This window comes from Piliocolobus tephrosceles, chromosome 1, assembly GCF_002776525.5.
Source record: "Piliocolobus tephrosceles isolate RC106 chromosome 1, ASM277652v3, whole genome shotgun sequence".
Taxonomy (NCBI): domain Eukaryota; kingdom Metazoa; phylum Chordata; class Mammalia; order Primates; family Cercopithecidae; genus Piliocolobus; species Piliocolobus tephrosceles.
The window spans coordinates 167445294-167459203 of NC_045434.1; the positions used below are offsets into that span (position 1 = coordinate 167445294).

The window sequence follows — 13910 nt, forward strand, 5'->3', positions numbered from 1 at the left end:
AGAATGGCGTAAACCTGGGAGGCGGAGTTTGCAGTGAGCTGAGATCCGGCCACTGCACTCCAGCCTGGGGGACAGAGCGAGACTCCGTCTCAAAAAAAAAAAAAAAAAAAATCGGGTGGTTAGGAAAATGTGGTTTAAACTAACATTTCTTCCCTCAAGTACCGGAGCAGCAGGCTTCAACTGGCATGGTGACCTTATCCTAGGTGCAGAGTTGGATCCTAGAGCCACAGTGGGGTAAATATTAAAAGCTGGTCTCTTGTGTCCTTAATGTAGAAGCTGGTTTAAAGAAAAAGAAAAAAGCTACTCTCTGCCTGAATTCTATGGTAAATGGAGCAGGCTTGAACTACCCTAGCAATGCCAACTACTTTCATTGCTCCTGCATCCTAGATAAGGAACATAACCAAGTTTTCCATCCTTGGCCCCCTAGGCTCTCTACATGTCCACATCTGACAAGAATCTATCAAGACCAAGCTCAAAGCCAGCACCTCCTAAAAAGCTGCCTGGCAGCTCTGAATAGTGGTTCTCCTGCCTCCTGTCGCACAGATCACATCTCTTGTTGTTTTGTGTATACACAGCTCATTGTACAGTGGTCCTGCCTCTTGTTGATGGTGAGCTCCCTGGGGCCAGGCCCCTGAGCTAATTCCCAGTGCACTGCAGTTGTTTTGACCAGTTTTTCCACCCCCTAAACAGCCTCCGGGCAGCTGGTTACTGGTAGAGGAACCCTGCCTGCCTCCAAGCACACAGCATCAGGTTTCTTGTTTTTGTTTTTTTTGTTTTTTGTTTTTTGAGATGGAATTTCGCTCTTGTTGCCCAGGCTGGAGTGCAATGGCGCGATCTCAGCTCACCACAACCTCCACCTCCCAGGTTCAAGCGATTCTCCTGCCTCAGCCTTACAGGCATGCGCCACCGCACCTGGCTAATTTTGTATTTTTAGTAGAAACGGTTTCTCCATGTTGGTCAGGCTAGTCTCGAACTCCCGACCTCAGGTGATCTGCCTGCCTTGGCCTCCCAAAGTGATTACAGGCTTGAGCCACCATGCCTGGCCAGCATCAGGTTTTCTAATGAATGTGTAGCCAAGCCCTACCAGCTCCCAGTCCTGCCATTGGAGCTCCGGGCCCAGGATTCCTTTGGAATACCTTAGATTTTCAGGCTAGGAGACGTGCATTCTGAGAGCAAACCTAGTAAGGCTAGATTACCAGGCAGAGGATCTTACCCTTGCACACTGGAATCACCTGGGTCCCATCCAGAGGGTCTGGTTACATGTAGGGTGTGGCCTGGGCACTGGGAAGTTTAAAGCTTCCCAGCTGATTGCAATGTGCAATCAAAGTCAATTGAGAGCTCCTGGTGCAAGAGCTGCCTCCTCTGGGTCCACTTTGTAGCTAGGCATTTCTTTTAGTAATTTCAGCTGTTCATTATCAGACTGATGTGCTCACTCTGCTTTTAATGGGCTGGCCATTTATTTATGGAGGATCTGCCATATGCCACTGTGATGTGAGGCACTTTTTAAAATTTTTAATTTATTTTTATTTTTTAGAGATGGGGCCTCAGTATGTTGCTCAGGCAACAGATTTCAAACTCCTGGGCTCAAGCGATCCTGCCTCAGCCTCCTGAGTAGGTTGGGACTACAGGTGTGCACCACCCACAGTGGCTAATTTTTTTTTTTTTTTTTTTTTTAAGAGACAGGCTATCACTTTGTTGCCCAGGTGACCTGGTCTCCAACTCCTGGCTTCAAGCGATCCTCCTGCCTCGGCCTCCCAAAGTGCTGGGATTACAGGTGTGAGCCACTGCAGCTGGCCACTCTTAGGCACTTTTACATACCATTTTCAGATTTCACAATTGTGCAAGGCAGATGCTGTTATCTCATTTTACAGATGAGGAAGCATGAGGATCTATTTCAGCAACTTACCCGAGGATGCACAGCTGTTATAACAACAGCTAGATTGCAGGCACTGGCCAAAAACGGTCCTTCTCACTACACTGCTTGGCCTCTGCAAAAGTGATTTCAATAAATAAAACTAAATTATGTATATCTCTCTAACCAAGTTAGCCTAAAGTATGTAAGAAATTAGGATTCATGCAAATGGGTGCTTTAAAAAAATTTTTTTTTTTTTTAAGAGACAGGGTTTTTGCGTGGGAGCAGTGGCTCAAGCCTGCTATCCCAGCACTTTGGGCGGCTGAGGCCAGCGGATCACTTGAGCACAAGAGTTCAAGACCAGCCTGGACAACATTACCCAGGCATGGTGGCGCATGTCTGTAGACCCAGCTACTTGGGAGGTTGAGATAGGAGGATCACTTGAGCCCAGGAGGTGGAGGTTGCAGTAAGCTGAGATGGCACCACTACACTCCAGCCTGGGCAACAGAGCCAGACCCTGTCTCAAAAAATAAAAAAAAGAGAGGCGGGGTTCTTGCTCTGTTGTTCAGGCTGGGCTTAAGCAATCCTCCCAATTCAGCCTCCCAAGTAGTGTGTCACTTTGGCTAAAAACATTTTATTTTTATTTTTTGGCTAAATAATTTTTAACTTTAAATGTATGCCCCATAAGCTTGTTTGTTTATGGGAGGTTAGCCTAATGTAAGCACTTTTAAAAACCAGATTCCAGGAATAGAGAGCCAGTGAATTTTACTTTTGATTAATGTGCAAGGCCTGTACTGACTTGAGGATGATATAGAATCCTGGAGCTGTAGAGTTTAGGTAAACTTGAAGCTGGCCTTGGCTCTCAGCTGGGAAGTGGGCCTGGAGCAGGAATGAACCTGCCACATGTCATCTGACTCGCAAGACACCTGAGGACAGGACAGGTGCCCCTCCTATCTGATTGGTCCTGCTGAGTGAAGAGAAGACTGGCTGGATCAGCCTTTGAGCTACTTGAAACAGGTGCCCATTCTCTTTATTTTACAAGAAGGAGAGAAATACAGGGAGGACACCAGTTTGCCCAAGGTCAGGCTGAATGAAACCTGTGTCCTAATCAGGAAGCCAGTGTTTCTTCTAGTAGCCAGGGGCAGTGTGATTTGGCGAAAAGATCAGAGCCTTGAAGAGACATAATCCTAGATTCACTTACTGGGGATGTGACCTCAGACAAATTACTTGCCCTATGTGTGTCTCAGATTCTCCATTGGTGGGACACTCGTGCTAATGGTACCCACCTTGTAGGTGGTTTGGGGGTTGACCAAGCTCACTTATATGAAATGCTTAATTACCCCTTAGTCTGCACTCAGAGACACTTCCCTTACACCAGATGACTTAGGAAATCCCCCCACTGGGAGCTCAGGTTCTGCTGTTAACTTTGTTATCTCAAGACCTGGATCTTGTTTTCTTGATAAGATGCTTGACAACTTTCCTGGGAAATGCCACGGACAAGAATTAGGAGGCACCTGCAGAATAGCTGCATCTCCTTAGAGAAAAGACAGAAATACTCAAACTGTGTGCCCTACTGTCTCATTTCTGAACTTGCCAATTTTACCTCTTGCCATAAATTGATGAAATGGGATGCTGGCAAAATAGCAGGTACAGGATGTATTATCATTGCTCATTCCTTGGGGAGATCTAGCAGCGACTGCCTGGGAAATATTTAGCAGAATTAATACTTGGGGACAAAGACTGGTGCATAACAAAACCGTTGTGTAAATCAGGCTTAGAATGTAAATCAAGGGCTCCATTAATATTCTCTGTTTTAATGGAAGAAACACCTGCTGGGCTATCCATCAAGGAGCTTTGCAGAAATCTGTTGAAACTGTCATTTCCTTAACTACTTGAGTGCCAGGTCTCCGGAGTTCTCATGATCCGTTTCCACACCAAGATGCATGAGAGCTTTTTAGAATGGGTTGTTACGCATCCAAGGGCATGTGAGGCTTTGTTTTAGTGTTAGGAAAAGGATTTTTAAATTTTCTTATAACGTGGAAAATGGGAAAATACTTTTATGATGTTATTGCAACTTAAGTAACATCTGAAAAAAGTCAAGGTATTTTGCTTAATTTAAAATAATGAGGCGGGGCACACACCTGTAATCCTAGAGTTTGAGACCAGCCTGGGCCACAAGGCAAAACGCCGTCTCTACAAAAAATACAAAAATTAGTTGGGCATGGTGGCAGGCACCTGTAGTGCCAGCTATTTGGGAGGCTGAGGTGGGAGGATGGCTTCAGCCCAGGAAGCAGAGGTTGCAGTGAGCCCAGATCCTGCCACTGTGTTCCAACCTGGGCAACAGAGAGACCCTGTCTCAAAAATAAAATTAAAATAAAAGGCTTATAGTGACCCCAGCTACAGACTCTGGAGTCAGACTGTCTGGGCCACTCACTGTCTCCATGACATTTGTGCAAGGCACTTCCTCATAGTCCCTCCACTTTAGCTTCCTTATCTGTAAAATGGGGATAACAGTGCCTGGCCCACAGCAGAGGCCTGGCAAGTGGAGCTGCCTGTATATTAAGTGATACTTTGCACAGAAGGTAGGTGGGTGGGGCACTATGGCCAGCAGAACGGGGTGGCAACTTGAAGCACCATCCCGGTGCAGGCATTCCCGTCAAGCCAGCAGTGCCCAAGGCTGCTAATGAGCCCCTATGGTTAAAGCTTAATTGCCCTTAGCTAATCAAAACTGTGTAGGGCCAGGAGAGTGAAAAGGTGGCACCAGTTCATGGTAACTCAGGATGCCCTTTTTCCAGGGCAGCACTTGCTGCCAAGTCTTGCCAAGAAAAGCTCATAGGGTGACGGGAGCCCCATCGGCAAGGTATTGGGTGCTACGGGGATTCGACGGTGGGCTCTGGCAGGGGTTTCCACAGACAGTGGATTATTCCACCCAGGCAGACAGGCTGGGGACACTGCATGACACAGTGAGTGCTCAGACTTTACCATAAGCTTGGACTGAGCAAGGCAAAGGCAGCTGGGTCTATTGCAAACTCCTTGAAGGCAGAGGGCTGGTCTCGTTAATATGGATATCTCCTGAGGGGCTTAGCAGAGTCCTGAATTCAAGTTCCGGCTCTAGTTTTCATTAGCTAGCTGACTTTGGGCAAGTTACTTAACCTCTTGACACCACTTTTCCTGTCAGTAAAATGGGGCTAGAAAGCTACCTGACTTCTAGAGGTGTTGGGAGGATTAAGTGAACGAATCCAAATAAAACACCAAGAATGCTGCCTGGCATATCCTAAGTGCTCAGAGGTGGCAGCTGCTGTTACTGAGCCAGGCCAGCACAGGCACTACCCCTGGAATATGCCAGAAGGCCCTCCCACCTTACCCCACCCCCCAATTCCTTCTTCAACTTCATGACCCAAGTCCATTGTATGTGGTGGCTTCCATCCCTGATCTGTTCAGAATTAATCACTCCTTGCTCTATATCATCAGCCAATAATAATTTGTTGTGCATCTACTATGTGCTGAGCAGGTGCAGTACTAGGCCCTGGCGTTATGAAAGTGCACAGCTCAGGGTCCCTGACTCAGTTTACAGAGTGGGAACCATGAAGTAAACAATTAAAAATGCACTGTGGTGCAGGTGCCATGGGGACATGTGGGATAAGGAGACAGGGAGGGCTTCCTGAAGGAGGCAGTTGGGCCTGATTGAAGGCTACGTGGTAGTGAAGGGAGGAACAGTTGGGGGTGGAAGGAGGGGAACAAGTGGAAGGAAGAATGGTCCAGGCAGAGAGAACAGGATGCACAAAGGCCCAAAGCTCAGAGAGCATGACAAGTTAGGGAACAGAAAATAACAATGTCATAGATTGAACACGTACTTTGAGGCAAGCTGTGTTCCACATGCTTCATGTAGATTAATGCATCTAATTCGCATAGCACCTGTATGAGGTAGGTGCAGTTATCCTGCTCATGTTGCAGATGAGGAAACTGAGGCACAGAGCACCTAAGCAAAGTGCCCAAGGCCTCCTCCAGCTAGTAAGCTGTGAGGCTGGAATTGGGATGCAGGCGCGTGGCTCCACTGCACCCTCCTGCCCCATAGCTGAACCATTCAGGATGGCTGGGCTAAGGAGGTCAGAGAGTGGGAGCTGTAGAGGTGGTGAGGGCCCAGATCCTGAACAGCCTTGCATGCCACACCAAGAGTGCTGATGAGGGAAGGGAGAGTCACTGGCGGCTCAGAGCAGGGCTGATGACAGACTTGCTTGTTGTGGCTGTATTTCTTTTCATCGGAGCAGTTCCCAGACCATTAGATTTATTGCATCCATTTAACAGCATAACCTTGAAGGTAGAGGCTGCCTGATGCACTTCAGCCTCGATGCTCTGCTCATGGCAGGTGCCACATAAATGTTTGTAAAGCAAGCGGAATAGAGAACACAAAAGAGGAGGAAGGCAGGCTCTGGAGTGAGGTGCTTGGGTTCAATTCCTGGCTTGGCACTCATTAGTGGAGTGACTGTGTGCCTCCATGTCCTTATTTATAAAATTGGATAACAGACCTGAGAGGGTGGCTGTTGGGATTAAATAAGATAATCCAGGTACAGCGGTTAGCACGGTTCCAGAATTCAATGTGAACAGTGCCTTTCCTTTCCTGCCTGCAGTATATTTCAGGGGGCTTTTTCCCCATACCCACTTCTTCAGCTGCCACCCCAAATCCATAGAGGTAACCAGACAGAAGTCAGGTGGTCCCACCTCCCTCACAGACCCCTGGCCCTGAGAAGGAAGGGCGGCACTCCACGGGTGCAAGAGGTTCTGCCCTGTGGTCAGGTGTGCGGATGTGAGCGCAGGTGCCTTAGCCTGGTCCTCATCGATGAGGCAGGGGAGGTTGGCTCTGCCAGAGTCCCAGGCATGGGTACAGTGGCGGGGGAGGCCCACATCACCTGCAGGGAGCATTGGCCTTGCTCCTTGTCCTGCCAGCCCCCGGAGGAAGGCAAGCCCCCAGGGCCCTTCACCTGGCTCACCCTGGCTCCTGGAAACACACCGCCGCAGCAGGGCCTAGGCTCCGCGGCTGCCGTAAGTAACGGGACCCTCCTGCCTGCACTCGAGCCAGCCACAGCTGGCCCAGTTCTAGTCCTTCCCTCCATGGACTCAGGGCGGAGGGAAGCCCTGTGCTGTGGGCGGAACCAGAATGCCAGGTGCAGCCACACAACCTCAACTCCCCACCCAGGGCTCCCCAGTCTGTGCTGGGTCCAAAGTCTTGGCAACCAGAATAGATGGATAGCAGAGGCCGAAAAAGGCAGAGCCCATGGGCTGGGAGGCCAAGAGTCTCCTTAGAGGAAATGTAAGGTGGTCACGTTGGGCTTGAGCCTGGGAATGATGTTGCTGATGCTTGTGTATGCAAGTGGGGGCCTGGGAACAGGGCACTGGCTTATTTTACTCTTTCATTCATTAGTTCCTTCGTTGGTTCATCCATCCATCTACTCAGCACACTCACACGCATGGGGCTTCCACCACTTGTCAGGCACTGGGCACTCAGATGAATCCCTATCTGGCCCCTGCCCGCTGAGCGCTCACCTGCTGGAAGGGGAGACAGACACTTGGACACCTGGGTGCCATGCAGTATTACAGGGGCAGGACAGATGGAGGGTGAGGATGGGAGTGTGCGCATGCACATCAGGGAGGCCCAGCTCCCTGCTGACAGGGGAAACGTCCTAGTGAAGGTGCCCTTTGGACTTCTCTGAAAATAGGTAGGTTTTTGGCAGGTAGACCAGGCAGGGGAAGGACATTGCAAGTAGAGGGAACTGGAGCAAAGGCATAGACATATGAAGCATCTGGTGTGTTAGAGGAACTGTAATCAGGTTGATGTGGGCAGTTGAGAGAAAGCCTGGAGAGGCCAAGGTTTGGACAGAGCCAGGCTATGCGGGTGGACTGCTGTTAGGTGGCAGAGGCAGCCCCTCACCCCATTTGCTGAGGATTCAGCTGTAGGGCTCATTCTGGGCCTTTAAAGCAGCAGGAGTACCTTTGGAGAGATTGCTGGTGGCAGGTGCCATGTCCTTGGACAGGGAGCCTGCAGACATCATCAAGACCTTGCATCTGGTTTTCCTTGCCACCTTCTGGGCATGCAGATCTAGTTGATATTTCTTTCAGGCATGTCTCAGGGAAGGGACTTGTCCAGCCCATGACTTTGGCTGGGTTCCTAGGGTTGTTGAGCACTACTTATCACATGCCAGGCATTAAGCAAAGGTACTGAATAGACTGCAACACCTGGAGGCATTGCAGCACTCCTTAACCCCCCATAGTTGGCAGTATTTTTGCCCAGATTTACAGATGATCAAATTGAGGCTCAGGGTGATTAAGTGACATGCACACAGCCTTTAGGTAGCAGAGCCAGAGTTCAAACCAGTATCTGTTGGATATCAAGAACCATGCTGTCTCTCATACAAAGGAATAGAAAGAAAGAAAAACAAAACAAACAAACAAAAAACCACAACCCATGCTGTCTGTGGAATAGAACACTACCTTTCTGGTGAGGACTTATGCTACATGCTGTTTAAAAGGAATAATAAGCCTTACAGGATCTAGTATATTGTTCCCATTTTTTAGATAGAAAAATCAAGACCCAGGGAGGGCAGGGACTTGCTAGGATTAGGCAGTCTCTGGGTGCTGGCCCTGTCAGCAGGTCCTAGGGCTCCTGCCTTCTATCCAGGACACTCTAAAACAGGGAAGTACAGGTTAGTGGCTCACGCCTGTAACCCCAATGCCTTGGGAGGCTGAGGTGGGAGGATCACTTCAGACTAGGACTTTGAGACCAGCCTGGGCAACAGAGCAAGACCTCATCACTATAAAAAAAAAAAAATCTTTTAAAAAATGTTTTAAATAAAAATAAAAGAGGCAGGACCCTTTTCAGTCTGACTATGCCTCTGGAATCCAGGATTTCGGGAGATGCCTCTGAGGGCTGAGTCCACTTGTGGAGAGGCCCACCCTTCATGGGGCCTTAGAGCCATGGCAGTTCCTCATCTGGGGTCAAGTCAGGGGAGAATTGTCCTAGGCAAAGAGTTGTCCTATAGAGCAGCGGTCCCCAACCTTTTTGGCACCAGGGATCAGTTTAGTGGAAGACCATTTTTCCACAGGACAGGGGAGGAAGATGGTTTTGGGATGAAACTGTTTCACCTCAGCTCATCAGGCATTAGATTCTCATAAGCAGCGTGCAACCTAGATCCCTTGTGTGTGCACTTCACACAGGGTTCGCGCTCCTATGAGAATTTAATGACGCCATGAGCTGAAAGGAGGAGGAGCTCAGGCGGTAATGCTTTCTGCCTACCACTCAACTGCTGTGCGGCCTGGTTCCTAACAGGACATGAAGTGGTACCAGTCCACGGCCCAGGGTTTGGGGACCCCTGCAATAGAGTGCCTGGTACCCGTAACAACTAATGCTTACTAAGCACCTACTGTGTGCCAGGTGCCAGCCATTTAATCCTCAGAACAATCCTCTGAAAATATATTATTACATTTCCTTATATATAAGGAAATGGAGGCACAAGGTGGTTACGAAATTTGCCCAGAGTCACACAGCTATTAAGTGGCAGAACTGGGCTTTGAACCCTGGCCCTTGGGTTTGAGAGTTTGTGAACTATTATATTCCAGCTGCCTTAGAGTGTCCGCATCCTGGATGTCAGTGGGCCCTGGGGGGAGGAGGGTAAAGAGGGGCCCTGGGCCCACCAGTCACTTCTAGCCACTGATCCTGCATGCACCATGTCCCACGGCCTTTTTGGGAAAGCAGCTTACCTTGGCGAACTCGGCTCCATCCAGAGCAGGCTCTTCCCCTTCTGCTTCCACATCAGCTCTGCCTGAGCCTTCTGCAACCTGATGTTTTGTCATGTGCCAGCCAAGGGAGCTCGACGAGGAGGCCATCCAGGTATGCAGGCCCTTCACCCTCCTGGCCCTGCCTGTACTCTGGCTGCCAGACAGAGCTTTGGAAAACCCCGTCGGACGTACCACTCCCTGAGCCAAATGCATCCGTGGCTGCCCAGGGTGTATGGAACAAACACCTGGGCCCATGATCAAGGAAGGCTACACCTCCTGCCACTGGCCCATCTCTTCTTTGCTCCAGCATGATCACACTCACCAGTCCTCAAACATGCCAGTGAGGCACCACCACATTCTTGGAGCACCTCTGTGCTCAGCTCTGAGGCGTACTGGGAGTACAGGCGCCAGATGCAGGCCTGGTCCTCAAGGAGCTCAGTCTGGTGGGGCAAAGGGGTAGGAAGTTCTGCGAGTGGATGTAGATGTGGGGAGCCACACCTGGGGAGGGCAGAGGGTCAAGGAAAGGCTTCCACGTCCTTGCCTATGCTAACCCCTCTGCCAGGAATGCTCAGCTTGGGCCTCTTCATCCCTGAGCTCCAGTTTGGGTCACCTCTGGGAAGCCTTTTCTAAGCTCCCCCACATCCCATCAGGACCAGTCACTCCTACCTCTGCTCAGCTAAATCATTCTGCTTGGGACCCCTTTGTGCACCCTCATTTCATACTGGTTGGTTTCCAAATCACTCTCCCTGATGGCCTGGGAGCGCCTCAAGGGCAGGACCCAGGTTGGGAGCTGACCCAGGGCCAGCCTCAGTGAGGCTTGTGACCGAATGACAGAAGCAAACAGGTCTCCCCAGCCTGGTGTGGCCGGAAATATCCAACAACCTCCACAGCAGCAGGTTGGGAGGCAGTTCTGCCCAAGAGTTAGAGTACCGTTGGTACCCGATGGACTGGAGGTGTCCCTCATTCCAGGGGCCGTAAACAGGGCAAGGAGGCCATCTTACGGAATTATGCCCTGCAGCCTGCGGCAAAGCCTTTCACTTAGAGTGTCTTGAGTTGCTGCTCCCTGTGCTTCCTGATGGAGGACTGACAGGAGCGCTTCACTGTCAGTAATAGTGAGTGCAGCTACTGTTATTAACGTCATTTGGCAAAAGATTCTGGGGCTCAGAGAGGTTACAAAACTCACCCAAGGTGCCTGTCATGGTGGGAGACCACAGCAGGAGGATCGTGCCCTAACCTTTTCTCTCCTGTCATGCTTTCGCCGGTCATCTGGTTTGTGTGTGTGGCCATGGCCATGTTGAGTGCCCAGTGGTTTGGGCAGATAACATGAGACATCATGGGTGACATGCATCTCAATGAATAGAGCTATGGCCTGGGCCACAACATTGGCCCCTTCTCCAGGAAGTCCTACACTCATTACCAAGCCTTGCTACCAGGACCTCTGCAGCTAGATCCCACTACCATCGCCTCTCCTCTCTACAACCTGGGCTGCACCTGTAACGGCCTGAGCCTGTACTACCTGGCCATGCGCCTCTCCATACCCTGGTTCCACGTGGCTGTCTCCCAAGTGAGCCTCTGGCCCTGCTGGGGGAGGGGGCTCCCTTGGCAAGCCTGCTGTGCTGAAAAGGCCTCAAATCCACATTCAAGGTTCCTAAACCCAGAATGCAGAATTGCAGGGGGTCTCAGGGATCTCTCCAACCCTCTCTGTAACACAGCGGGGGTAGACGCACATACTGCGACAAAGCTTGCTCCAGGCCACACAGCTGGGCTATGTAAACTGCTTGTCTACTTGAGGTCAGTGAGGAGGCTGGCATCCACTTTCCCAACTGACCTAGGGTTCACAGTAGGCCCATTTTTAACCACAAAAGCTTCTCCCTAGCTGTAGACACACCATGGACCTTACGTGTCCACAACATAGTGGTGTCCTGGGCCCCATCCCCTCTGGCTTTTCTGCAAGGACTGCCCACTAGGTCTTGGCCATAAGGGGCCAGGCTCTGTTTCCCATGTCAGGGATGGGGATGAAAAAGGGTTGCAGAAAGAACACAGCAAACATTCAGTCCTTCATGTCCCCTCTCCATTTGACAGATGTTCAGAGAGAAGGAATGTCATGTGACCCCCATGATGGGTCAGGGCAGGGTCAAGATTCCAGGTTCCCATGTGGCTAATAGTACTTGAATACAGGATCAGGTCTCAGCAGGGGCAGAGCTCTCTCCTTTTCCCATCCCTATGTGCTAACAATCCCTAAAATTACTTTCTCAGTCTCTCCTAGGTCTAACAGCAGAGAGTGCACAGAGGACCTCATGTCCATCAGCCTCCTGGTCCTCAGGCCCTTAAGTTACCAAAACCAGGCCCTCAACTGGTCCTCAGGTCCTTACTTAAGTGGCCAAAACCAGGCATAGGAAGGAGGCTGAACTTCAGCTTCCTGGCCACAAGCCACAGACAGGGACCGGCACCTGGAAGCTGCATGGTTCTTTGTAAATATTCCACAGCCAATTTCCTTTCAAAGACAGTGAGGCACACTACGCAAAACTCCAAATTAGTCCACTTTTTTGTTTGTTTGTTTTTGAGACAGAGTTTTGCTCTTGTCGCCCAGGCTGGAGTGCAATGGTGCGATCTCAGCTCACTGCAACCTCTGCCTCCTGGGTTCAAGTGATTCTCCTGCCTCAGCCTCCTGAGCAGCTGGGATTACAGACACCTGCCACCACGCCTGGCTAATTTTTGTATTTTAGTAGAGATGGGGTTTGCTATGTTGGCCAGGCTGGTCTCTAACTCCTGACCTCAGATGATCCACCTGCCTCCGCCTCCCAAAGTGTTGGGATTACAGGCATGAGCCACCGCACCCAGCCTCAAATTAGTCCACTTTAAGGACAGCAGCTGGTTTCAGTTTACTGATGCATTAGCTCTGCTGTAGTACCAACCAACCCCCAAATCTCACTGCTTACTACAGCAAACACTGCTCTCTCATTCCTGTGACACTCAGTGGCTGCAGGCCAGCTGCTGTAGCTCGGCTCCCTGGAACGGCTCCTCTGTGGGCAATGTGTTCTCACGGCAGAGGGAAGAGCATGGGCCAACCACACATGACTCTTCAGGCTTCTGTCAGACACAGGACAGCTCATGCCTGCGAATATCCCTCTGCATTGGAAGCAGGGAAGTACCCTCTCCCGGGGGGATGGGGTGGGGACACTGCAGGAAGTCACACAGCTACAGGTGAGGATGGATAAATTCCTCTTAGGAACGGGGCAACAAACAGCTGCAGACAAAAATATACCCTATACCAACCCAACATGCTAGAAGGTTTTCCAGTTTAAAAGACAAAATCCTAAAACGTTAAAACTGCAGAGGAACTCAGAGGCCACTGTCCAAGTCTGTCACAGTCCTCCATATGACAAAGATGAAGAAAACTGGCAATCTTTTTAGGGTACCAAGGATCTCAGTTTACATGGTCTTTATAAATGCTGAGCAAGATGTGGCTTTCCTGCCCTCATTTCGCCTCAAGGCATCTGCAGCAACCCCACATGGCTCCCCTCTGTGCTCGTGAAATAACTTGAGGCCAGGGTCTCTCAGCTTTAAAGCCTTGGAATTCTATGCATTGTTTGTGTGTATATGTGCAGTTTGAGGGGTAGCTTCTCTAAGGTGTCAAACTCCACAGAAGTTCAGAATCATGTCACTGGATCCTGAGTCCATCTCCACAGACCAGGGTGCTGCTCAGGTCAGTTGCTGTAGTAACTGCGGCAGATGGTCCCTTCAGAGATGGAGTCCAAGGACATCATGGCCAAGGCACACAGTTTTACATCAACTGAGGAAAGTGAAGACCAGCCAGAGAGGCTGCAGTTTGGGGAATCCAGAGGCTCCTCCCCTACCATGATGCTAGGAAGGACTATCCCCAGGGTGACAGAAATAAAGCACTGGACTCCAGCAGTATGTCCAGCTGATTCAGGCGTGCTAAGTTCCCAGCAGAGGAAGGTGAGGGAGGAGATCCAGGGGCCCTGGCTCGGTCATTGTATCTGGTACACCTTTCTCCCCCGGAGATAATTCTTGCAAAAAGGAGAAGATCCTACACAGACCAAAAATGCTGGTGTCAGGGCTTTTACAAAGTACCTGCCGTGAACACAACAAAAGAGAGGGTGTTAATTTAATTACAATCTTAACCATCCATGCACCTTCCTAACAACATTCAAGGTGAGCCTTTGGATGGGAGTCAACATGAAAATGCAAGTTTAAGGCCGGGCGCGGTGGCTCAAGCCTGTAATCCCAGCACTTTGGGAGGCCGAGGCGGGCGGATCACGAGGTC

The 13910-nt window shown here is 50.2% G+C and overlaps 1 protein-coding gene across 1 annotated transcript in view; it reads right to left on the reverse strand.

The window, feature by feature from the left end:
• Positions 1–12827: 12827 nt before the first annotated feature.
• The window catches only part of TTC4 (tetratricopeptide repeat domain 4), a 28741-nt gene continuing 27658 nt past the window's right edge, over positions 12828–13910 (reverse strand). Inside the window, exon 10 of the mRNA XM_023187837.1 lies at positions 12828–13717. Within this exon, the coding sequence (XP_023043605.1) occupies positions 13615–13717 (103 nt within the window). The 3' untranslated portion in view covers positions 12828–13614. The remainder of the gene's footprint in view (positions 13718–13910) is intronic.